General features: G+C 34.7%; 1 protein-coding gene across 1 annotated transcript in view; it reads left to right on the top strand.

Moving 5' to 3' along the window:
• Positions 1-26,746, top strand: part of TRDN (triadin) — a 394,142-nt gene that overhangs the window by 233,331 nt on the left and 134,065 nt on the right. Inside the window, exons 15-20 of the mRNA XM_042939743.1 lie at positions 4,237-4,266; positions 14,646-14,675; positions 15,390-15,407; positions 18,581-18,613; positions 18,734-18,760; positions 20,764-20,790. Coding sequence (XP_042795677.1) covers positions 4,237-4,266; positions 14,646-14,675; positions 15,390-15,407; positions 18,581-18,613; positions 18,734-18,760; positions 20,764-20,790 — 165 coding nt within the window. The remainder of the gene's footprint in view (positions 1-4,236; positions 4,267-14,645; positions 14,676-15,389; positions 15,408-18,580; positions 18,614-18,733; positions 18,761-20,763; positions 20,791-26,746) is intronic.

Below are 26,746 nucleotides of genomic sequence, written 5' to 3'. Positions count from 1 at the left end.
GTCCCAGGGAGGGCACCTGGGTGGCTCAGTTGGTTAGGAGTCTGACTTCTGCTCAAGTCATGATCTCACAGTTGGTGTGTCCAAGCCCCAGGTTGGGCTCTGTGCTGACATCTTAGAGCATGGAGCCTGCTTGAAATTTTGTGTCTCCCTGTCTCTGGGCCCCTCACCCACTCGTGTTCTCTCTCTCTCTCTCTCTCTCTCTCTTTCTCTCTCTCAAAAATGAATGATCATTAAAAAAATTTTAAAAATAAATCCCGGGGAAAGGAACTAACTTAAGGGAGAAGATGAGGATTCATTTTTCGGTGGATTTATGCTGAGCAGATGGAGGGTCATCCACGCAGTGAATTTTCTGTATAGCCCGTAAGAACTAGGTGGGAGATCAATCTGATTCATAGACATTACATAATAAATTGTGTTGAAAAAATGGAATTAGACTAAAATGGAAAATAAGGAATTTTTTTAAAATTAGGCAGATGCAATGGTTGGGCAGACACCTGCTGACAATGAAATGCTCAAGGAAGGACAGAAGTTACAACAGAAATCACCTTAAAAGATGAGTCTATATGCATCATACATTCATCTGTGTTAGCGTATTTCCAGTGGCTTTTTTTTCCCCTTTGGATTTCTAAAGCAAACATTAAAAGTCTTTGATATAGATAGAAAATAGAAAGAGAACAAGACAACTAAAATGTTAACCATTGCAGTCTCATTGGAATATGAAAACAAAGAGTCCAATAATGAAGAATCATGTCTACTCAGCAGATTCAGGGTCATCGAGCCACATAATCCAGTGAAATAGAATTAGGCGAGTTGAATGAGAGTCTGCAGTGGGACACATGGAACAAAAGTTAGAAAACCGTTCTGGAAGCAGCTGGATCCCTAAAGCCTGGTTTGGATTAACTTCTGGAGTGGAATCCAGCTTGACAGACCACATGGCTTTCCAGATGGCTGTGAATAAAAGCCACTCATTTTAAGGAACACAGGGCAAGAAGCAAAGCCAGTGTCAACTATGAAGGAATAGGCCAAACTTTTTCATTCAACTCTTGTTACTGTAGAGTTTGAAACCAAAACTATTGAAGAATATGAAAGTAGGAAAGAGGAACACTTATACACATACCCACATGCCTGCACTTGCATATGAATGCGTTGTTCTTCTTAGATTATTTTAGAAATAAAAAAAAAACTGCAAAAGATTTTGCCTATTTTTGGAGGGCTTTTCTTCTCTGTAGAATTCAGAAGAGATAACGGGTTTTCAAAATGCATTCATGTTCTCAGTCCTTTTTCTGGCATTGGTTGTCCTCAACGAGTGTGTTTATTGCTAAACTGGTGAAGTTTAGGGCCACTCTCTTGCCAGGGCATCTCCCAGGACTCTCTGGGCAGCATTTTTTTCTTTAAAGTTTATTTATTTTGAGAGAAAGAGAGAGAGTGCGCTAGGGAGGGGCAGAAAAAGAGGGAGAGAGAATATTCCAAGCTGGCTGCATGCCATCAGCATGAAGCCTGACCTGTGGCTTGAATCCACAAACTGTGAGATCATGACCTGAGCCAAAACCAAGAGTCAGACACTTAACCAACTGAGCCGCCCAGGTGCCCCTGCTTTTATGGTTTTAATTTATTTTTTATTCATATATATATATATATATATATATATATATATATATTTTTTTTTTTTTTTTTTTTTTTTTTTTTTGAGAGAGAGAGAGAGAGCATGAGCTGAGGAGGGACAGAAAGACAGAGAGAGACAGAGACTCCCAAGGAGGCTCCACCCCATCAGCATGGAGCACGATGCGGGGCTTGATTTCATGAATCACAAGATCCTAACCTGAGCTGAAATCAAGAGTTAAGCATTTAATCAACTGAGCCACCCAGCTGCCCCTGGACAGCAATTTTTAAAATTTTTTTAAAAATTTATTTATTTATTTTGAGAGAGAGAGAGAGAAAGTAGGGGAGGGACAGAGAGAGGGAGAAAGAGAATCGCATGCAGGCTCTGCACTGTCAGTGCAGAGTCCAATGTGGGGCCCAAACCCATGAACTGTGAGATTGTGACCTGAGCTGAAACCAAGAATCAGACACTTGACTGACTGACCCACCAAGGCAATTTTTTGGACAGCAATTTTCTGGACAGCAATTTTTTGATTTGTGAATTTGTGTTATTTTGCTTTTGTTGAAAGAGCTCTCTACCTAAATCCTTTGATCCCACTTACTAGAGACTCAAATATTGGGAAATAGTGTCAAGATAATTATATAGGAGAAAAACAAAATAAAATATGTCTCTCACAGTAAATTAAAGGACAAATCCATTTCACTGTTTTTCTTTACTATACAAATTCCAGGCAAAATACAAAAATTAGTGAATTCCAGAATCAAAATGTTTACTTATTGGATGATTTTGAAAATTATAAAGCTTCTTGGAGGAGATTCATACTTGTAAAGCACTAACAACAAATAAACCTACTGAGTCAAACCTATAGGGTTTGCTTAAATTATGCCTCATGGCTTTGAAATCTATCAGGTGTTGCTCATATCTTCTAATTCTTTTTAGTTGTCTTCATTACTATCCTCATTATGTCATTGAAATAGACAGATGCTTTAACTTAAAAAATATTATAAATGTAGATCCTTTATACATTTTGTATCTTACAGTTAAAATCCTCTTAAATGGAACAAATGTTATAAGGTAGAATTATTTAGGTTGTAAAATAATTTTTTACTACAAAAGTAACAATGCTTAATGACATTTAGAAAATAGAAAACAAAATAACCTATAATAAATTAAATTAATGAATTTAAAGATATTCCCTTTCAGTCTTTTGTTCCTGACTTTTAGACCTAACTCTGTTAGTTGTTTTCTTTTTTTTTTTAAATATTTTTTAACATTTATTCATTTTTGAAAGGCAGAGAGAGAGAGACAGAGCGTGAATGGGGGAGGGGCAGAGAGAGAGGGAGACACAGAAACAGAAGCAGGCTCCAGGCTCTGAGCTGTCAGCACAGAGCTCAATGCGGGGCTTGAACTCATGAACTGTGAGATCATGACCTGAGCTGAAGTCGGCCATTTAACCAACTGAGCCACCCAGGCGCCCCTGTTTGTTGTTTTCTGTATGAGCCTGTGCAAACCATTTATTGTCTGTAACGTAGGTTTCTTCCTCTGGGCTGCTTTCCTCAAAAGGCTACTGTGAAACCCCGTGAGAAGACGCTTTAGTAATCGTAGCCCAGACTAAACACCCAAAGTAGTCTTACATGTTGGTTCTAAGTGGTCCCCCAAATTCTTTTTTTTTTTTAGTTTTTTTGTTTATTTTGAGAGAGAGTGGAGGGGGCAAAAAGAGGGAGAGCGAAAATCTCAAGCAGGCTCTGCACTGTCAGCATGGAGCCCACTTGGGGCTCAATCTCACCGAACGATGAATTGAAACCACTGAGCCACCCAGGTGCACCAGTCCCCCAAATTCTAATTCACTCAGGCAGGATTACTTTAAGGAGATGTGCACAATCTCTGATTCAACTGGTGTGACCTAAGGCTTCTTTGAGTGGGTTTGGCTCCTGAATGAACTTTACACAAAACCAGGAGTCATCCTATTTGGAGCAATCCCCAGCTAACCCTACGTGTTTTTGGTAGCAAACACATGTTACAACCTAGATCCAGATTTAGATTCATGATCCAGGATTAGATGAAATCCACCACAGAGGAAGTCAGAATTCAAAGATGATTAAAATGTGCTATGCCTTTTCTCTGTGTAAAGGTGGCATACATTTGCTGAAAGGAGGGTGGGACTTGCTGAAATGGTACCTTTTAAACACAACTACTGTAAATGTGTATAATAAACTGGTATACAATTTCTTAGTAGTTAGGCAGAGATAATTTATTAAATATTACTTTCATTTTGGGCATAGATCTATTCATATTCTTCTAGAAGTGTTTGTGGTTTTCTCAGATACAACAATTTCAAACCTAAGATGAACTTATACTAAACATATACTGTACTTATTAATTTGACTTCTTGTCTATGTTATGACATACTTTTTAATTCTTTTTTTGGTTTTATGCTTATATCTGAGTTATTAAAAAACACTCATATGAAATAATATTTTCAGGTTATTCTCTTATTTCAGATTTCGATGGATTAATTTGTGCATAGATATCCACTCAATTTATAAATACATGGAATGCTTTCTCATATTCCCAGGAGTATTCTGAAGAATGATCATTTAATATGTCTTAACATGATTTTATTTATCTTATTTCAGCAACAGCTAAAAAAGATGAAAAGAAGGAAGGTATGTTTAATGCAAAAATTCCACTATGCCTTTTATGTAAACAATTTACCAAAATTCAGAGTTGAGTTTTGACTACCATCCTGTCTGTATTTCCTTTGGATAACTGGATCTATATTATGTATACATTTCTCATGAATGTATTTTTGTACTTTACCTCATGTAAATGGGTGAACTACTTTTCAAAAAAATTTTTTTCATTTAAAAAAATTTATTTATTTAAATTTTTTTTTCAAAGTTCATTTATTTTTGAGACAGAGAGAGACAGAGCATGAGTGAGGGAAGAGCAGAGAGAGAGACACAGAACCCAAAGCAGGCTCCAGGCTCTGAGCTGTCAGCACAAAGCCTGAAGCGGGGCTCAAAACCACATATCATGAGATCGTTACCTGAGCTGAAGTCAGACACTCAACTGACTGAGCCACCCAGGTGTCCCATGTTTATTTATTTATTTTGAGAGAGACAGAGACAGGATGAGTGTCAGAGTAGTAGAGAGAATCCCAAGCAGGCTCCTCATTGTCAGCACAGAGTTCAATGTGGGGCTTGAACTCACAAACCGTGAGATCGTGACCTGAGCCGAAATCAAGAGTTGGTCACTTAACTGACTGAATCACCCAGGTTGCCCCTCAAAAATAAATTTTAAATCTCATCTCTCTCAAGATAAAGGAGATAAAACATAACCTCTCAAAATCTCAGAACTTTTACTCTATTAACTACTAATCTCTGACACTGACCAGCAACTGATGCTACTTTGGTCTATTAAGTTGCAAATAAGTTATAGTCCATCCCCTGCACACCACCTCCTTTTGTCAGAATGTCCTGAGATGGAGTAAAATATTCTTGCTGTCAAAGAAAACTTGCACCCAATAGAATTTAACAGGTAAGGAAGATTTTATTTAAGACTCTTGCAATAGGACTCAAGTCCATTGTAATAGAGGAAGTTGAACTCTCAACACCACTGAAACAAAAAGCCTAAGAATTTTAAAGCTCTGAGATGAGCTAGTGGAAAGGTACTGGAGGACACAGGGTTGTTGGGGCATGGGGTGCGAGTCATTGTGATTAGGCCATCTGTGTTACTAGTTGTTGCTTATTGAAGTTAGGCTCCTACCTTCCCATAGAGATTGGGAGATAGGGGCACTGTGTTCTTTGATGATTACATTTCAAAAGGATGCCTCATCAGTCCTGAGAAAGATACTTCTCGGTATAGACAATCTATACTTCAAAGGAACAGGGAAAGAATGTACAATTGCAAGTTTTCTAGGGACGCCTGGGTGACTCAGTCAAAGTGTCAACTTTGGCTCAGGTCACGATCTCATAGTTTGTGGGTTGGAGCCCCGCATCAGGCTCTGTGTTGACAGCTCAGAGCCTGGAGCTTGCTTCAATTTCTGTGTCTCCCTCTCTCTCTGCTTCTCCCTTCCTCATGCTCTGTCTCTCTCTTTCTCTCAAAAATAAATAAACATTAAAAAAATTTAAAAAATTACAATTGCAAGTTTTCTAAAGCAAATGTACTAATAAAAGGGAAATCGAGGGTCTATAACCTGTCTAAAATTTAGTCAAGCTAAGAGAAATACTAAGGTCATCTCAGTCACAATGGTTTTATTTAGAGAGGTGTTTCTTATGCACCCTGACAATACTTAGACAGGATCTAAATATCACCACTGTTTATTAATCCAGGCTTATTTTCTTAGTAAAAATAGTATGAAGATACAAGCAATCATTGCTAACTTTGAAAATGACAGTTGTATCCAATTAATGTTATGTAATTTGAGAAAAATGCAAAGCAAGTGTTATATTTAATATTTAGTATCATCAGAATTTTGCATAATCATAGTTTGGGAGTCATATTCTGCTTCTATTAAACAAGAATCTAAGAGTTCATGGATATGAGACAGAAAAAATATTTTAGTTGGTCATTATTTGTTCAGAGAGAGAAAAACCATGGTATCATAATAAAGCCTAAAAAGACACATTAGTATGTTTGTCTTCAAGAGATTGAAATCAGTATTAATTACGCATGTACACATAGCAAATCTTTCAGTATATTCTGGAAATTATATCACTTACATGATCAACACTGTGATGAGGATACAGATATGTTACAAGAAAAAAAGAGGTAGTAAGTTTTTGATAAGACAGTAACTACTCAAAATGTTAACTACTTTGATAAGACACTACTCAAAAATGTTAATCTTTCCCCCACCATTCTTTCTTGGGAATAAAGAACAATTTACCATTTAAGTTAAGAAAAAGAATAATATGAACAGCTATTTTTCCGTTTGTTAGCATTCAAACCAAAGTATTAAAAAGACTTTTGGGTATATACAACAGTAGTCAAATTACTAACTGAACAACTTTAGGCTATATATGGTTCTTTTTTCTCATTGCTATGGCTCCTGGATTTTTTTGTTCTATTTTTCCTGAATTTGCTGCCTCATTTTCTTTTTCTTTTTTTGAGAAATTGTTTGTAATCAGTATGCAATATTTGGAAGAGCTTGGAGAGCTTGGGTAGAGCTTTGCCATGGAGATTCAAGTGATCCAGTGTCCACCACCAGCTATAACATGTATAAATTACATACCCCTATTATTATTATCATTATTATTATTATTATTATTATTATTATTATTATTCTTGGTGTTGTTTTCAAAGAGTTTCATAGATTATCTTTTATCTCTTATTTGGAAAAGTTTTGTAATTGTGAATATTATGATGTTTAAGAGAAAAGACAGCTATCTAGAATAATTTTCATTGTTTCCAGTGTATAAATGGAGAACAGACTCAATGTCCAGCTATTCTAGCCAGCCGTTTGATTTTGTTTCATGAGCTTCTATTTCCCTTTCTCCTGTTAAGCAAGGCTGAGAGGTATATGGACATATGTTTCTTGACTCTAGTTTCTTATTTTCTATAATCTCAATAAGATTATTGCAATCTTTTCCCTAGAGGCAGGAAGCACACGTTTATCCAAATGAGACATAGTTAGTACAAATAACCAGATACAATTTGGATTTTCAACATTTTCCTTATACAAAGTTTATTTCTACTCACATGCAAACTTTTGGGGTATAATTCATAGATATTAATGGTTGACAGCTTTCCTAGAGAAGAAGAGAATGAGGAGGGCTTTAAGAATTAATTAGAATGTTCTGTGAAGTTCTTTTGTTAGTGAATTATAAGATGCGGAAACAAAAGTGCATACCAATGATCTGTGCACCGGGGGGCAAAGGGTTTCTTGCATAGTGAACTCTGAAGATTTGTTTTTAATCTTAAGATCTTATCCCCCTATGTCCCATCAAGTCTCTTTTAGAAACCTCAAGAAGAGAGACCCTTGGCTGCACTGAGCTTTGCCCATCACTTTTACTGTTCTTTGGACTTCGGGCATCAGAGCAACCATATCTTAGCTTAAGTGGAGTGACATTTTTGAATATTCAACTGGGGTCCTTTTGCAAGCCCTTTTCTACTGAAATTCCCCTTGTATGCCACTCTTTCTCCCCTTACAGACATTTTACTTGTTATCTGTTAACACATGTTCTTTCTTATTTTCCATTAGTTCTCAAAGTCAAGTTCCATTAAATTGCATTTTTCACTATAAAATGTGCTTATTCTCTATTTCTTCTTATGTCATTGCCCCACTCTCCTTGTAGACGAGGAGACTCAAATTCTGGGGTAAGCTTCAATCACTGTTACTCCTTTGCCCCTGGCATTTTGTCTTCTAGAATTTTAATTTGGTTGAACTCTCTTTGGTTTAATCTTGTCTAAAATAATTAGAATGGCTGATCTTCATTCACAGCTTCCAGCCCTCTAGCTTTCACCTCACATTGCCGCTTGTGATCTCACATTAGTTTTTCTAACTTCTCATGTGGACCAGGGTAATCATCTCTGAAGTCACAGGTCCTCAAAATGTGGTCAAAGACTCTGGGGGTCCCGGAGACCCTCTCAGTGGTTCCTCAAGGTCAAAACTATTTTTGTAAAAACATGAAGTCATCCTGTGCCTTGTTCATTCTCATCCTCCCATGAGTATGCACTGGCATTTTCCAGAGGCTACATAATTTGCGATTCTGCAACAGATTGAATACTTAAGCAGATATGCAAATCCAACCATCTTCTCATTAAGCTAGACATTAATAAGATTCACAAAAATGTAGAACAAAGTCACTCATCTCACCATTTCTTTTGTATTGGAAAATATATTTGTCATAAAAATATTTATGTTAACATGTAACATGTTTATTCTTTTTTTAAATTTTTTTAACGTTTAATTATTATTATTAGACAGAGACAGAGCATGAGCATGGGAGGGGCAGAAAGAGGGGGATACACAGAAACCGAAGCAAGCTCCAGGCTCTGAGCTGTCAGCACAGAACCCGATGTGGGGCTTGAACTCACAAACCATGAGATCATGACCTGAGCCGAAGTCGGATGCTTAACCAACTGAGCCACCCAGGCGCCCCTATTCTTTTTTAATAAACGCATAAGCAAATATATTTTTTAAATTTTTCTCAATTTTAATAATTTTAGGTTTATTTATTTATTTTTAGAGGAAGAGAGAGAGACAGAGACAGAGAGAGTCCCAAGTAGGCACCAGACTGTCAATGAAGAGCCTAAAGCAGGGCTTGAACCCACAAACGAGGAGATCATGACCTGAGCCTAAATCCAGAGCCAGATACTTAACCCACTGAGCCATTCAGGTGCCCTTCAACCTTAATTTTTAAAATTATAAGTATCAATGGATAGAAACTGCATAAATAAAAGCTGTTTGGGATCTTTTAAAATTGTGAAGAAGTTAAAGGATTTCTGAGATGAAAAGTTTGAGAATCTCTAACCTAAGTAATAATCCTGCCTATAACATTTTCTCTAATACTTTCCTCCAAAATATTCAATTGGCTTCACACAATTTTTCCTGTTTTTACCTACTTAAAATATTCAGTAGTTTCACCTCAACCACAAAATATAGTCTACAGGTCTTAACCTATAATCCAAGTCCTTATGGTCTGTTTTCTGACCTCCTGTCATGCACACAGCTAGGCAAAGTCAAAGCCAAGGCCTAAACAATTCCACCAGTAAAGATACAATGAGCCCTCTTGAGATAGAGACAATTCATTACTTTCATGGTCAGCAAAAGCAACAGTATCTGAAGGTGTCAGCACGTCATGGTTCTTGTCGTACACAACAAAAAATGATGACACCCCCCAAAAGAGGCCAGAGAATGCAACACAAGTTAAGAACATTTCAGTGGTGAGGAGCCAATTCTAGACCACATACACTCACATGGTTTTATGGTCTGCAATTCTATTCTCAAGGGTTCTAGGCGGGAGAACTCAGGAGGCAATAAGAAGCTGCCTATGACAGCCTCCCATCCTATTATGTTCCGGAAAGATCATGAGGCATTCCACAGAGACTCACATTAGCTATGGTTTAAAACTTGGCCTGTATGGCTTATATGGATATGTGCACGACCATCATGGCACCATGGTGGAATCTTTTCCCTATACTTCTATCCACTTTCTTTCTTTATGTATTACATACTTCTATACCAAGTCATTCTCAACTTTTAACATAGAACTTGCTGTCTTGCCTTTGTTCCTGCTGTCATCATAGTAGACTTTATCCTTTCCTTTTCCTTCAACGTTTTATTCAATGATTTTAGGGCTCAGGAAAAATTCTACTTCCTCTAAGACATCTGTCTGACCCTCTCAATTAAATAGTTTCTTTTTTCATTTATAATCTTCCATCAGAATTTATTTATACCTCCCTACCATTGCTTATTTCTTGCCACCTGGTACTTCATATTACTAGTTTCCAAATTCCATCTACTCTAATTGACTTTAAAACTTCTGAGTAAAGGCACCATATCTAAGTCAGTTTTATCTTATATTGGGACTAACACATTTCCTCAGTTATCACATTGCTTAATAAATATTTATTCTGTGAATGAATCAATAATGTCTAGGACTCTTAAGATCAATATGAGAGCCACAAGAAATATGAGTAGGTATTCATCCCAGGGAAGGAAGAATTTTTTTTAATTATTATTGGAAGTTATATTCCAGGGAGATTTTTAGGTCTGAGAAATCATAGCCAAAAACTGACAATTTCATCGTAGGTATATTTTGATCACTAACTGCTACTTGGGTTGCACTAACACATCTAGGTAGATCCCATTCATTTAAACTTAGCTTCACTTATGAATTCTTAGGGGCTGGAAAGCCTTTGAGTTCTCCAACACAGTTTATCTTCTGAAGGACATAGTTTCATTGAGAACGGGCTGGATTACATTTCTCATTTATTATAGCTAGAACAAGAGCGAGGAGAGCTGAATGCATGTGAGAATTATAGGATCTAGGGCTTCAGAATTGAGATCTGAAGGGAGATTATATTGAAAAACAAAGCAAAATATAAAATATCTGTTATTGTAAACGAGTAAAGGTGTCAACGGGGCAAGTTATACAAAGAAAATGGAATACTTCATCATATGCATTATTAGACTATGTAGAATTAATTTTTCCCTTCAATGAAATTGATATACCATTTTTCTCTGGCATCATCTACGAATATAGTAGACCATACCAGATACAGTAGTCCCCCTTTCTCCGTGGCTTCATTTTGGCAGTTTCAATCCCCTGAGGTCAACCACCACCTAGAAGCAAATGAACCTCCTTCTGACACATGGCTAGAAGTTCAATAGTAGTCTAATGTCAATCATAATGCCTATGTCATTCACCTCACTTTACCTCATCACACAGGCATTTTATCATTTCACATTGTCACAAGAAGAGTGACTACAGTACAGTAAGACATTTTAAGAGAGACCATATTCACATGACTTTTATTACAGTATACTGTTATAATTTGTCCATTTTATTATTATTATTGCTAATCTCTTGCTGTGCCTAATTTATAAATTAAACTTTATCATATGTATGCATGTAGAGGAAAAAAAACATAGGATACACAGGGTTTGGTACTATCTGCAGTTTGAGGCATCCACTGGGAGTCTGGAATGTACCCCGCCACCCCGCCCCAGATGAGGGACACTACTGTGCATCGCTAGCAATGAGTGAATGATGAATTAAACAGATTGCTAACACATCACTTCTTTTAAATCACAGCTGCTGTGAGTCTTGATGTTCTTAATAAAAGACTGTTGTTCAGATTATTGGGCATATGGTCTTTAGGAAAGTATATTCACTTAGTAAGCCTTTATCATATTTTTAAGCTGTTTCAGCAGAATGCTGAGAGGGTATAATGAAGCCTAATAGCCTGAGTATTAATGGCTAGTACTAATAGCTTTTCAGGGTCAGTATGTGATCTTTCAGTTCCAAGCATTATGTTTTTGGTTGCTCAGGTATTTTACTTGTAGAAGTCTCCTGCTGTGTTGACTCCTAACCCCCAAACATGATTCTAAAATGGTACTTTAAGTTAATTTCACTATAGCTCCCAGTTTTTAGAACAAATGTAGTGAACTTTTGAAAGATTTATCTGGTTAGATCGTGGCTTATAATTTTGTTACATTTCTTCTTCATGAAACACTTTACTTTATCTGAATAAATTCTATGCTGATCTGATCCTGGACTTCAAATGATTTGTTTACTCTTTCATTTCAGTACAATTGATATATAATACATTATATTACCAATTCCTATTATGAGGGTGAAAGAATGCAGATTAAAACAGCAGACATTTCACAGCTAAATATTGTATTTAGCTTTCCACACCTCCCCCATGCCAGCATCTAGTCAAAGAATAGGGGTGGGGTGGAAATAGTCTTCTCATCTGCCACATTTCATCCTCTGTCCCACCGATCTTCCCAAACTTGATTTTCAATTGTATTCTTTTTTCAAAAGTTTTAAAAAGTTTTTATTTTATTTTTGAGAGAGAGAAAGAGAGCACTTGGGAGGAGGGGCAGAGAGAGAGGGAGACAGAGAATCGAAGCAGGCTCCAGGCTCTGAGTTGTCAGCCCAGAGCCTGATGTGGGGCTTGGGGCTTGAACTCACAAACCAAGAGATCATGATCTGAGCCAAAGTTGGACACTTAACTGACTGAGCCACCCAGGTGCCCCATTCAATTGTATTCCTGAATAATCATGTGCCCGCCACAGTCTTCCTGTGTTTTCTATATTGGCTGTATTCTAGGCTCAAAAGATTACTCTGTGAGAGTCGCGTGACTTTTTGGGCAGGCAGAAATCCTACTCCAGTATATTGGAGCCAAATTAATTGAGAATTTACAATGATCATTGAACTTTTCACTTCATAACTTCAGCTGTTGTGCTATACAAATCCATATTTGTATTACTAATAAATTGTTAGACATATGAGTAAGATGATATTTATCATATTCATATATGAAATTATTTTATTTAATATTTTTCTATATATTTGTGTTACTTGCTTATCTGATTAGGATAATTACTCATGAAGGAAATGAATGAGAAATTGTTTGCAAAGCACTTTTATTTTATTTTATTTACTTATTTTTTTAATGTTTATTTATTTTTGAGAGAGAGAGAGAATGTGTGTGAGGAGCAGGGAAGGACAGAGAGAGGGAGACACAGAATCTGAAGCAGACTCCAGGCTCTGAGCTGTCAGCACAGAGCCCAACTCAGGGCTCGAACCCACGAACCATGAGATCATGAAGAGCCAAAGTTGGACACCCAATGGACTGAACCACCCAGGCGTCCTGTAAAGCACATTTTAAATAACAAATTTAGCCTACTCAATTATAGTTCCAGATGAGAAACTAAATATCAAGAAACCATTTTTTGAGGGGGTGGGAAGGATATTAAGAAAAATCTAGTCTAATATTCTTTATACTGTGCCATGCTGGACATACTAGTGCTTAATAGATGCTTACTTATAAGTAAATTTTTTATTCCAAGGACTTATTATTTTTCATAATAAGGTTTGTTTGTACATGAAACATACTCCTATTACAGAAAAATGAGAAACTCACAGGTTGCAAAAATATCATTTTAATGACTGTATTTTTCTATTATGTGGATATCCTATGAATTCTTTAAGAGTTCCACTACTGTTCAGAGGGTACTGTTTAATATTCCCATTATTTAGAAATATAAAACAATTTCATGGAAAAGTCTCTTTCTATGTATATTTTTATGATAATTTTCCATTTTTCTCTTTGGATTTCTAGTAGTGGACTTACTGTATCAAAACCATGCTCATTTTTATGACTTTCTAGGTTATTTCTCCAGTTGCCTTCCTAAAATGTGTTTCTAGCTTATACTTCTATGAGAGTGAGTTTTTACTTTTACAACACTATTACTGTCATTGGTTGTCATTTTTTCTTAAAACAACTCAGTTGACCATGTAACTGCTTTTTGTGGATAAACTCCTATTCATTGTCATCTTTAAACATTTTAGCTCCATTACTTCATTGTGGAAGTAAAATCATGGACCCAACTACATTCCTATATGACCCACAAATCCATTAGCTTACATATTATTAGTGAATGTCTACTGTTCTCAGTTCTAAAGCATATAATTATCAGCCCGAAAACAGTTTATCTACCTTTTCCAATGATCAATTTATAGTTCCTTATTATAATTCTAATTTCAGTAATATCCAGAAAATTTCAAAGTTAATTTACAGAAGAGGTAAAGAAAAAAAAACATGGAAAAAAATAAATATTTCTAAGCAGAAACTTAAGATGCCTCTATACTAAAGTAAAATGGGATCAACATCTCTCGTTTTATTTTCAAGTGATAGGAACAGAAAGTTGCATGGTCTAAATACTAAAAAATAGTAAAATTTTTCATAATTAAACTGAACACACAAAAGACAAATAAAACAGATGCCTGTTGACTATTGAATACACATTAATTATTACTTTATGGCAGCTACGAAGAATGATGATGTGTGCATCAGTAACCTAAGTGACAACCTCAACCTGTTTTGTTTCACAGAAATAATTGAATATTTGTATTGTAAATATATTGATTGCTCAGAGAGTGTAAAGCAGGTCATCTGGGTGGCTCCAGATTGAACAATTGAAACTTCAGACTAAATTCATGGGCTTTAGCCCATCTTTATGGGAACAGACCATATATTTTCTCAGTTTGACTTTCTATGAAAGAGTTACCAGCTTTGATAGGCACAATGTAATCTCTGTGCAAATTATATATGGATATTTTTTATCTCTTTTCTTTTTTGTAATCTTTATATTTCAGAAAATTTCTTATGTACTACCTCACTCTAATACTCATCTACTCAAAAACAGAGTAATTTCTCTTTAAGCCTCATATTCTAGAAATATATCATGCAATCAGTGCATTTTATTGAAGATTACTTCAGAGTGTTTGGCATTTTACTGTAAACTAATAAATTGTTAATTTATCATATCTGCTTTATCAATAATTTATCTTTGTGTTTTCAGATTCTAAGAAAACAAAAACAACTATAGAAGGTATTGGAAATATTTTCTTTCTTTGTCTTATATTTGATGAATCCCCAAATTGCATTTATCCTTCAAGGACTATTGTAGAAGAAAAAAACTACATATAGGATAAGGAGAGAAGGGGAGAGAGAGAAAAAGATTGAGAATGAGAGAAAGTCAAATCTTTTCTGACAATATTGCTATTAGAAATATTTAACAAAATAAAAAATAAATATTGCCTATGTTTACCTTTCACAATAATTGTTTTCAAAGAAATGTTTTCTTGACAAGAAATTGTATAATGTTCAGTATCAAGCATTTATTTTACCAGAAAGCATAAATTCACTTAATCTTGAATACACCAGCATCAATTAGGAACTGAATCATTACTTTAAGTCTTGAATAGAATCATAACTCATCTGGCAAGTATACTTGTTTCTTTTGTATTTGTTCATATGGGTTTACGTGTTCACCTGTGTTTAAGAAGTCTGCAAGGTATAAATCACTGGAAATGATTAAACAGTGCAATTCTAAGTCAATTTATTGTCACACAATGTTTTGCACTCAAATTATGGAAACACCTACAGTAATTGCCAGTAATTTAGAGCAACACTGAAATTTAAGGAAAGAGATAGGGAAAGGGGCTGGAAAAATTATAGTCTAGTCCATATGTTCGGAGAGCAGTTTTATCTTTAAAAGTTTTAAAAACAATTGTTTTGTTTTGTTTTTTATTTCTTCCAACAGAACAACCCAAGGGAAAAAGTAAGGAAATACATGCAAAGTATATTTGTGTATATGTTTTTTCTCTTTACTATCATTATTGGCCTGCTGATAGACTTGCAGTTTTGAATCTCTTTTTTTTTGTTTTATGCATGTGAACTCTGTTGGTTGTTTTTCTGTCAGTATGAAAAAGTACACAACCTGAGGGTCAGAGGGACTGAAAACCATGGCAATCATTCTCAAAGTCCATTTCCAAATTCATACAATCATCTAATAATATTATCCACAGCCGCATAACTAAAAATACAACTTCATTCCATTAACCAAAACTGTGAGTGTAAATATAATTCCTGTAATCTGGTAAGTTCTCAGTCCTTAAAAAAGACCAAATAGAATTTATTTTTCAGGCTGGTTTCATAACCTCTTTCTCATTATCTTTCTTCTTGCAATCCATAAATATTTTGGTATGTTCATATTATATATATGACATTTTGTTCTTAACATGATTTACCCTTATAAGCACCTGAGCTCCGTGTAATAGCAATGCTTGAAATCCATCCCTTAGGCAGCATCTACTGCTGCTTTAACACTATGTTAAAGCTGTTTGCTAACAGTAAAGCCAGATACCTTGAGGTTGTATCTTTTGCAAATATACGCTATCCTCTGAAGAAATTCGGATATATTGAACAAATGGAAACAAAAAGCCCCAACTTAACCCTACTCGATCAGCTATTAAAAATCATCACATCCCCAGAATGTAGAGCTTTTAAGGATCCCAGTGATATTAAAAAACATCTGTTTTAAAATATATACCATTTTTGAAAATTTTATGTATGTTTTGGTACTGTAAAAGGTTAGGATGCTGAGGCATTCTGTGTCATAAAAATGCTCTAAATGTACTGTGGGATGAATCATGAAATTATAGTGCAACTCAGCCAGGGGGAGCAATCTATCTATAGAGAAGTATGTGTTCCTTCAGTTTCAGATTTATGTGAGTGCACTGCTGCTGATGAGCACGAGCACACGGAAACAGAAACACTGTATAAACCATTGCACCAGCAGAAAAATGAAGGACAACCAGAGATTTGAAAAATGATATTAAATTATATACACACACACACACACACACACACACACACACACACATATATACACACATATATAACCCTAAGGCCCTCGCTTTATTGCAGTCTATATAATTTAAAAGATCCTGCAGACACACTGTGTCTCCTTGACAATCTCGGGAGCATTGGTAGATTTAATTTAAGAAAAAAATGCCTTCCCAGGCATTCATTTACATCCCAACCGCTTCCTTCTTTGAGAAATTCAGTGGATTGTGACTTGGGCAGTAATAAGAAAAAGAAAACGAATTTTCCTCTAAACAACTATTAATTATTTCTAAATTAACTTATTTGTTCTGGTTTATCATCTAGACTTGGCTTTTATTGTTGTTAATGTTGTATCTTTTAATTTGTTTGATTTCATTTTTTTGTCTTTAGGATTGTTTTATTCAATTACACATCTCTAACCCTATATTCTTATTTTGCTTTTACTTTTCTAGTTGTCACAATTAAGAAGTTTTTTCTTTAGTTAAAAAAAAATCATGATAGGGAAACAGTGAAGAGTACATGGAGCCTTCCTATACATAGTTTTGAAAATTCTCATGATCTATAATTTTTTCAAAATAAAAAGTAAAAAAAAAATCAATCATAGATATGATTTGGCAGTTTTATAAATTTATATTTATTAAAAATAATTCAATAATTACATCCTGAATTATCCTATATAAGTGCTCTCAACAGCATTTTTCCTCATGTTGTTCCAAATTAGCACAGGTATTTTTTGCTTGTATGATGGCTTTCTGATGTTGATTGGAAGGCCCCCTTGTTTTACTTTGAAATTTCACATATCGCCGGGATTGAATTTTGATGCATACCCAGATTACTCCCACTATGTTTTTGATGGTCATCACTTTGCAAATTTATTAGAAATGTTACATGATTGGTGCTCCGGTCCCACAGTAAATTAAGCAACATATTTAATTACTCCATGTTTTTCAAACAACTTTTGGGAATGTTCTTACTGTCTTTAATTTTAGCTAAATCACCTAAGTGTCTGCTTTTTGACTTGTAACACTTGGTCAAGTCATTTGTTTTATTTGTTTTACTGCCTGGATGCAACCTTGTGAGTGGGTAAATTGCTCTTTATACTTAACATGACTACACTCTTGATAAACAAATTATACACTTGAGAAGCTCATGAGATGACCAGAGAGATTTGATGGCACTCTATGTTTCTGAAATACAGTTCTTAGAATTCTTTCAACGTAAACATCTTCCAGTCTCCAAAATGTATTCATTGAATGAAACTTAAGAAATCTTCACATACCTTCTCTTTAAAAAATCCGATAATAATATACCTATGTTAAAACATGCCTTGAAAATCTTCTTTTAAATTAATTTGACAACCTTGTCAAGGGGAAAAAAAGGATTGCAGATAATAACACTCCATATAAAATTAGTACTTGCACTTTATATAAAATTAGTGCTTATTATAATAGAAATGCCATCTTACTCTTGAGGCCAGAATAACACTTTGCCTCACACAATATTGACAAGAGTGGATTCTTAAAAAGAAACACTATCTAAAAAGGACCCTATATGGAGCATTTGTCCTAAAAACAAGGGGAGTGTGTTTTGCTTTCCACTGAAAATTCAGTCTATTTTGGTGTTCTCAGCAAAGTCTTTGACTTAACTAAACAAATACCTTTTCAATATAAGAAGATTTCACCTTCGAAGAGGAAGTCCATATGGAATCTGTCCATCTTTATCTGAAAATTATTTTAAAACAGCTGCAATAATTATCCTTTGTGCTTTTTTTATCCCAAATTTATTTGATGTTGATCTAATACAGTAGGAAATTAATTATTTTCCATCCTTTATGGACCCTATTTAATTTTCTTTGCTTTATTAATCATGAAGAATTGCTCTTATATAGAATATTTTTATGCTGTTCTGTGCAGGAACTCAGTGAGGGAAAGAGAGGAAAGATTTAAATATACAGTCTTAGTCTTTTCATAGCAATTATCAGTTGTTGAGCCCAGCATTAGCACATACATGTTTCTTTGTGTTAAAGCAATTAAATTATGACATATAAAATTGGAATAATAATAATGATGGTAATAATAATAACAATGATAATATTGTTCCTTTCAGAACAGGAAAAGAAAGAAAAACATGTGGAACCAGGTAACTGTTTTTAAATTCCTCTATCTTACTTTCATATTGTTACTTAATTTGCAATTGAATACTGAATTGCCATAGAATGGCTTGGAATTTTGACTTTTTTGTTTCTTGTCTTTGACACAGCAAAGTCATCAAAGAAGGAACATTCAGGTGAGTTAGTCTGATGTTGCTGGGTTCTTTCTACCCTATATGCAATGTTTATTAATGTTGCAGCCTTATGACAAGAAAGGGTAGGAAATCCTTCCATCCCATAGTCTTTGCAAGTTCTTGACACAGAGTTAGCACCAATGAAGTTTTTGAAAATTAAAGCCAAATAATTTGTTACACTCTTGCTACCCAATATATGTCTGTGAGCCAGCAACACCAGGTTGTTAGAAATGCAATATCTCCAGCTCCTTCCTGGACTGACTGAATCAGCATCTGTAGCTTCCTAAGTTCCCCAGTGAATTTTTCAGAGCAGTGTTTAGTGTAAAAAACAATAACAAAAAAAAGCCCCCCAAAAAAACCCAATACAAAACAAGAGAAAAACCACTTTCTATAAGTGCATCCAATATTGCTTTACCTGTAAAATACGGAATATTCAATTCCAGCAATTACTCTCTCCCTATTCAAAATGTTACTTAATGACATTTCTTGAGTACTCAGGGGACCTGCAATAAAAGTAGAGGCAGATTTTGCCCTCAATATATTTACATTCTAATGGGGGAAAATTGAATTGAGAATCAGACAATCAGTAAAACACATATACAAACAATTCTAAAAATGCAGTAAGTATGAATACCAATGGTTTTCTTAAAAGTTTCTAGCATTTAGCCTGCCAATTAGTTATTTCAAAGGAAAATAAATGCAAGTTTCTAAACTTATTTTATTGACTTAATTTTAAAATACTACCTTTTGTTTTTGCCTTCAAATTTCTACTCAAGGAACTTCATTGAGTTTTCGTGTGTGTGTGTGTGTGTGTGTGTGTGTGTGTGTTTGTGCGCGCGTGTGGCCATAGATTCATATAATGTCCATTATTTTCTCCTCCCATTTTATTGTATTTGAATGGAAATTGCATGTATTCAGTGCTATATAAATACCCATACAAATATAGCTCAACTATTTACTACCCTCTAACACAGACCACAGAAAACCCAGGTTCAAAGCTATACTTCTTATTCTTCTAAGTTTGTAAAACTTCCTCAGACAACTCAAATCCATTTAGTTCTTCCTCCAACTAGTTTCCATAGCATCATCCTCTTTCCTTTATAATAGCACTTAATATATGGTCAGAAATTAGAGTGCTTATTTTAATGCCAGGCACACAGTAGGCACTTGATAATGGTTTATTGCATGAAATGAGCAACACCAAATAGAATTACACATTAAAAAATTAAATGGGAATGAGGTTTAAATAATTTCCAAGATGAAATGATCACATACTTCACCATTTCACATTAATGTCGATATTACTTATCCTTTGGGAAGGAATTGTTTTGTTTACCTTACAGAGAACAGAGTATTAACATTTCCCCAAGTAGGCCATAACACATATTCTTATTTATGCACATATGCAGAAAACTAAAATAAAGTATATATCATGTAAATATATAAAATATAAACCTGGAGAAACAGAGAATGACTATGGGTGTAATGAGTTTCAAGAGTTTTAATAGCTAACCATTATTGTCTAACATTAAACTTGACAAAATACAGTAACTTAAATTGCTTGAAATCATTATCTGTTCATTTCAGGGTATGATTACAGTGTACCAGCTTTGCAGTAATTAGCTGTATTTTAAAAATTGAAACCATTGGATAATTTATCAATCCACTATGTTCTTTTCATATCACTTGAAGTAAAATGCATTGACTTGTATATAAAAACAATCAGATTCTTAGCTAATTTAAAATGCAAAACAAAATGAATAAGTTGTGAGTGAACATTCTGTGTTGGGAGAAGATATATAAGTATAAAAAATATCTATGTTCATGGCATCTACTTATAATATATAAAAGAAAATGGAACAGTGTTGAATTTTCTCCTTCTCAGACCTGTATTTCCTTAGTTTCCAAGGTTATAGTCTTTTAAAAAATTTAAATAACCTTAAAACTATGTTAGAGACAGTGGCCTTGTAATTAATTTAGATTTTATTATTTCTTGTCTTTAACAGCTCCAAGTGAAAAGCAAATAAAAGCAAGTATGTTGAATAAAACTTAAAATAACAGAAAGAGCATATTTCACCAGCTTACTAATTTAAGTTTTCTGCTTATAGACAATGCTAATGCTAATTTTTGAAGCTGGCTTACCAAATGTTTCTTGATTTTAATATTTGTTGTGCTGAAATAATATACATAATTATTCAAACTTCCCTTTTCTGTGAATTTATTCTTCTTAAAATTTATTTTCATTTGTAAATGTTAATTTCTCCAGATCAGAACTCCTTTTTGAGTGGTTCATAATTTTTGTTTCTTATTTTGCAGAATAAGTGATCTCTTCAGTTTCTTAAACACATCAGACTTAATTTTCCTAACAATTAATCACTTGATCAAACCAACAGGCAACATAATTTGTCTACCAGTGAAAGACATTGTGTCTTGAATGAAATGAAGCCTCCAACAACTTTAACTATTGCTCTTATAAAATCATAATTTCCTTTTAGGGTTCATATCTTCAGATTATGAATATTAACAGATAACTATAATATACCATGACATTTGCATCAATAGTAGCTTTCACTCCATGCTTAGGGACAAATGCTGGTGTCTTTGATGGTTTTTCTCAATTGTATGAAGTACTTAACAGATTGTCATTAATGAAAGTTATTTTAGGCATAAGGACATATATTTGATTTCAGAAAAAATATACTTTAACTTCTCTAAGATTGATATACAAGACTTACTGTCAAACTTAAGTTCTTTGCATGATATAAATATAATTATATTTTTCATTTGGTTTGGAGCTGCATAGGTATGGTATTAATATATAAAACAAATGCATGTTTTATTTGAGATAAAGTATTTCATTGGTGGATATATCAGAGAAAAATTAGAAACATAATGAAGAGTAACTTGGTGGGCATGTCTTTTAAAAAATTACAGTTGGAAGTGTTTATATAGACATTACAGACTTTGATTGAGAGGTGTAACATGAACCTAAAATTCTATTTATATTTTCATGAAAATTTTTAGTTGAATGTAAAGCTGATTGGAACTCTGTATTATGGAATCTTCAGCATGCTAATACTTAGTCTGTAGAAATGCATAATCAAGAAAATATGTAAAACAAAACTGATAATTTTGCAGCACTGGTAGAGAATGTTAGATTGAAGACTATGCTAAAAATGAACATTTTCTTCCCAGAAAAATGTGACATATAGATAAAAATGTTGATTTGCAATAAAACAGCCCTGTTAAGTTCTGCTATCTATGAGGCACACTATCCAATCAAGTTTTGAAGAGATCAGCATCTTTTGCAGGAAATTAGCAAATTAAGTTGCTAAATCATCTTAGACCCAATATAAAAGTTTCAAAAGAATTAATACTCAACTCTTCATACAGTTGAAAAATTTAGACTTGACATGGGCATTATCGCTCAATACAAAAATTAATTACAGATAATTCATAAATTGCTTAAATTCTCTACTAACAGTGTGACCATCCATTTATTCAACTAAGAGTTGCTTTTCAGTCTTGAAACCATACAACAGAATTTTTACACATCTGCTATGCACAGTAGGCCATTACTTTATTGTAGGCAATAACTTTATTGCCTAAGGTAAAGATTGCTCTTCATTACAAATACTCTTGAAAATTCCTCATATAATATGGTGCACATAGGTTTTTGTATATAACCTAAACATTTGGGATATGATTTATGGTATCCTAAGTTATGAGAGCAAATGAGAGTGAGATGTATAGTTTAACATAAATTAAATATTTATGTGATAAAATTGCTTGGTGTTGAATTAAAAAGGAGAGGTGAGATTGACAGGGTTAGTGCAAGTCCATCGAAAAATAAAAGGTAGTTGGTCATTAACACTTCATTCCAGGAAATAACTAGAATGTTGGTTGAATTTGTGGTGTGGAACTATTTGTTCTAGGTGCCGGAGGAAATCAAAATCACTGTAGGAAAAATACTGGAGGACACAGACAAACTCGGGAGCTCTCTTAGTTCATGGTGGAGGTCGTCATTGTACCATGAACTTGAAGGAAACAAAATATTTCAAATTCTAGAAGGTAGTACTATGGAGGGGCACTTAATACCTCTCTATATAAAGTTATGTGTCAGGGGTCATGTGGGTAGAAGAAGACTGTCTTGGACTTAGCAGCCATGCCAAACCTAGATTTACAATTTCTGCAAGTCAACACAAATTCTTTTATTATAGGACAGACAAAAATGCTTCAACACACCCAATTCCCTTCTCTACAGTCCATTGTAGCTGCTTTCCCACATGCTGGATAGCAACATAGGAGTTGACAATATGATTAACCATTTCCAAACAGGAAAAGATCCAAATAAGTAGATTTTTAAGCCCTGGGTCACTTCAGGTCTTTAATGTTCTCCTTGGTGAATCTTCAAGAGGGAATGCAGTACACAATGCTTAGCAACTATATTTGACCACATCACATCCTTTTTTTCCCTCCAAGAACACTTCAGTGACCAGTGTGCCTCAAGACCTTGGAAACACATCTGTATATTACTTCCTTATTCGTATCAAGGACCACAGGGCTCTGATCATGTATTCTGTGTGCATGTTCTTCCAGCCTCTGGTCAATCTGAATTTTGAGCAAAAAAGGCTCCAAAGTCCAGTCATTTTTAATTTTTTTTAAAATAATTTTAATTGAAATGTCAATAGTCATGCATTTTTCTTCCTTTGATCTTAGTACTGCATTTGACTTGTGTATGCTCAGCCACCAAGCCTAACTGTGTTTATTACCTTAACTACACTTCAATACCTAAATGTGTGAGTCTGATGATTATCGCTTGATCTACTAATACATGCCAAGATTCTTCAGGAGAAACCAATACACAGAATTTAAAAGTAAAGTTCCTTTGGGGCACCTGACTGGCTCAGTCAGTGGAGCATGTGACTTTTGACTTTGGGGGTGTGAGTTTGAGCTCCACATTGGGTGTAGAAATTGCTTTTAAAAAAAAGGGGGAAAAAAGTCCCTTTTGAATCCATTAGGTGTATACTATTAGAAGAGTACTTGGGGACAATTTACATTAGTTAGAAAAGTGGCATGGCTTTTGGGAATCAGTTACATACTCTGTAATGGAAGTTACTGGGGGAAAATATCTATGGACCTGAACAATAGCTCTGATGTCAACAAGGTGTGTCTAGAACACAGACTGCATGACATGTATGACCCTGTATGTCAATTGGTGAAGACAGTCTTCATATTCATATTCATATTCATATGAATAATTATTATTAGCACTTCCTTTCACTTGCTCAATTTTGATAATAAATTATAATATCACAACTCAAATTACAGACAAGGCTGACTGAATAAATTCAAAATAGGACTAATACAATACTAACAAAATACAAGCTACACACTTGGAAACGATATTTGTAGCACACATAAGTAACAAGAAGTGAGTAGCAAAAATAAATAACTCTAAAAATGAATACAAGACATTTATAGAACAGTGGACAGAAAAAAATGGGTAAAAAGATATAAGTAAGCATCAAAAAAAGCCCACAAATGTTTTATAAGCATATCAAAAGATGTTTAGTCTCTTAGTATAATGGAATTTTAATTAGAAGCACAATGGGATACTATTGGACATGTGCCAGATTGACCAAAAAAGAGGAAAATTATTATTCTGGGAATGGTAATCATATGAAGCAATGGAAACTCACCATACACTGTTGGTATGAATGTAAAATTTGGGGGAACATTGTGGCATTTATCTGGAAAAATTAAACATAAGAAAATGCTATGAACTAATGATTTCACTTCTAAGAAAATTCTTCAACATGTGCACCAGGAGACATGTGTGGGAATGTTTAAAGCAGGATTATTTATAACAGCACAAAAATCAGACATGACCTAATGTCCATTGGCAGAAGGATGAATATATAATTGTTAGAATGTACATATAGTGGAATACTGTACAGCAGTTAAAATTAATCAGCCACAGCTACTCATGTCAACATGGCTTCCATAAAAAGTTAAACAATGATTCTGAAGCAGTGCCAAAAATGAAAACTAGTTAAGCGTACTCCATAGGCAGGATCTAGGGCAGAGGTTTAAGAATACACAGAAGCAAAGCAAAGAAGTCATTTAATTGGCTGTAACTTAAATGTTTGCCTTGTTTGGGAAGGTTTAGTTATTTGGATGTCATGATAGTTGCTCTTGAGTTTTAGTTTCTCAGATTCCAGAAAAATCTAGAAGACTCTGGCTTTGGTTTGTTTCTATAAGCCACCAAAATCGCTAGAGCTACCCCAGTCTAAGAGCCTCTGTATGTGACTATTTTAACACTGCATCTCAACATGATGTTTTGAAAGAAGCAAATTACAAGAATTAAACAATATAAATCAATATTTATAAAGTTATCTCACTAAACAATATAGTTCAATCTATGAAAAATGGTCTTGTCTTTGTTTAGAGATAAGTACATGTAATAAACAACTGTGGTAAAAAATAAGAAAATGATTAATATAAAATTTAGGACAATAATAATTCTGAGATGAAAGAAAAAGCATGAGGTAGTGGAATGAGTAAGAGGTTTCAAAAGCTTTGGTGATATTTTATTTCTTAAGCTTGCTGGATGTTACAAAGGTATGCATTTTTTATTACCATTCATTAAAGTGTGCACATATGTTACATGCTTTTGTGTCTTTCATTTATATAATATTTTTCATAATTAGTCAGGTTTTAAAAAAACAGAGTGAGAAAACAGAATTGGTGACACTGTCACAACTCCCTGGAGGCTGTGATGGACCACAGAGAGAGGAGGCAGCTGAGGTGGGAGGTGTATAGAAGTGAAGGATGTGGTTGTCTGCAGTTATAAAGAGTGACATATTATGTTTCTGAACTGATGTGAAAGTGTCACTGAGGTGGAAAACTGATGAGGTAGCAGATAGAAGCAATATTTGCAAGAAAAAGACCTTGACTTGGCAGAAGGAGAAGGGAGGCAGGATGGACTGGTATTAAATTGGGGTGGGGACCCGCCATCCTTTGGGATTGAAAAGAAAACAAATGGTGCAGGTATGTGCTGGTGAGGTAGTGAAAACAGGAGGTAGTGTAGTCTGCTTTTATTTTCTCCCTGAATTTCTCAACAGCAGCTTGCCTCTACACTGCAGGATATTGGAAGTTTGAGGAGGGGAGAGAAGGCATGAACCAGTTGTCTAGAATGGGAAAACAATTTCTGTAGGTCTGTGCTAGTATTGCTGATCAGTGCTGAACACTCCCCTTAACTACTGAAATGTGACAACTCAAGTGAGACCTGAAGCAGGAGGAGGGCCTTCCTCAAGTTTGGATGGCTGCTCAGGTGGCAGACATAAAGTAGTTTTGTGTTTTGAGGGTGTCATGGGCTGAATTGTGTCACTGCAAAAGATATCCTAAAGTCCTAAGTCGGTACCTATGAGTGTGATTGAATCAAGTTAGGATGAGGTCATATGGATTAGAGTGGGCCCTGAATCCAATGACTGGTGTCTTTAGAAGGAGAGGAAGATTTGGAGATGCACAAATTCATACAGAGGGAGGAAAATCATATGAACAGAAAAGGAGGAATTATGGTGAGGCAGCTATAAATCAGTAAATGCCAAGGACCACCAGAAGCTAGCAAGAGGCAAGGAAGGATTCTTTCTATGAGAGTTCCAAGATAGCTTCAGAGTATGGCCCTGACAGCACCTTAATTTTGGACTTCTTGCCTCCAGAACTTTGAAAGAATAAATTTCTGATGTTTTTAGCCACCAAACAGTTTAAAAGCAGCCTGAGAAACTACTGACAACTGTAAAAGCAGATCACTAAGTGAATGATTTAACCATGGCTCATTTAAATATTGATAAGACTAATGAGCAGGAGCAGTGAAAAAGGGGTAAGGTCAAAAGAACAAAAGTATTGATGGAGTCAGATACTATTTGGAAAAGGTTCTTTTTAAAAAATTTTTTAATGTTTATTTTTGAGAGAGAACGACAGAGT

Source organism: Panthera leo, chromosome B2 (assembly GCF_018350215.1).
Source record: "Panthera leo isolate Ple1 chromosome B2, P.leo_Ple1_pat1.1, whole genome shotgun sequence".
Lineage (NCBI taxonomy): Eukaryota > Metazoa > Chordata > Mammalia > Carnivora > Felidae > Panthera > Panthera leo.
The sequence above is the reverse complement of the archived record's forward strand: the minus strand, read 5'-3'. Positions and strand labels throughout refer to the sequence as shown.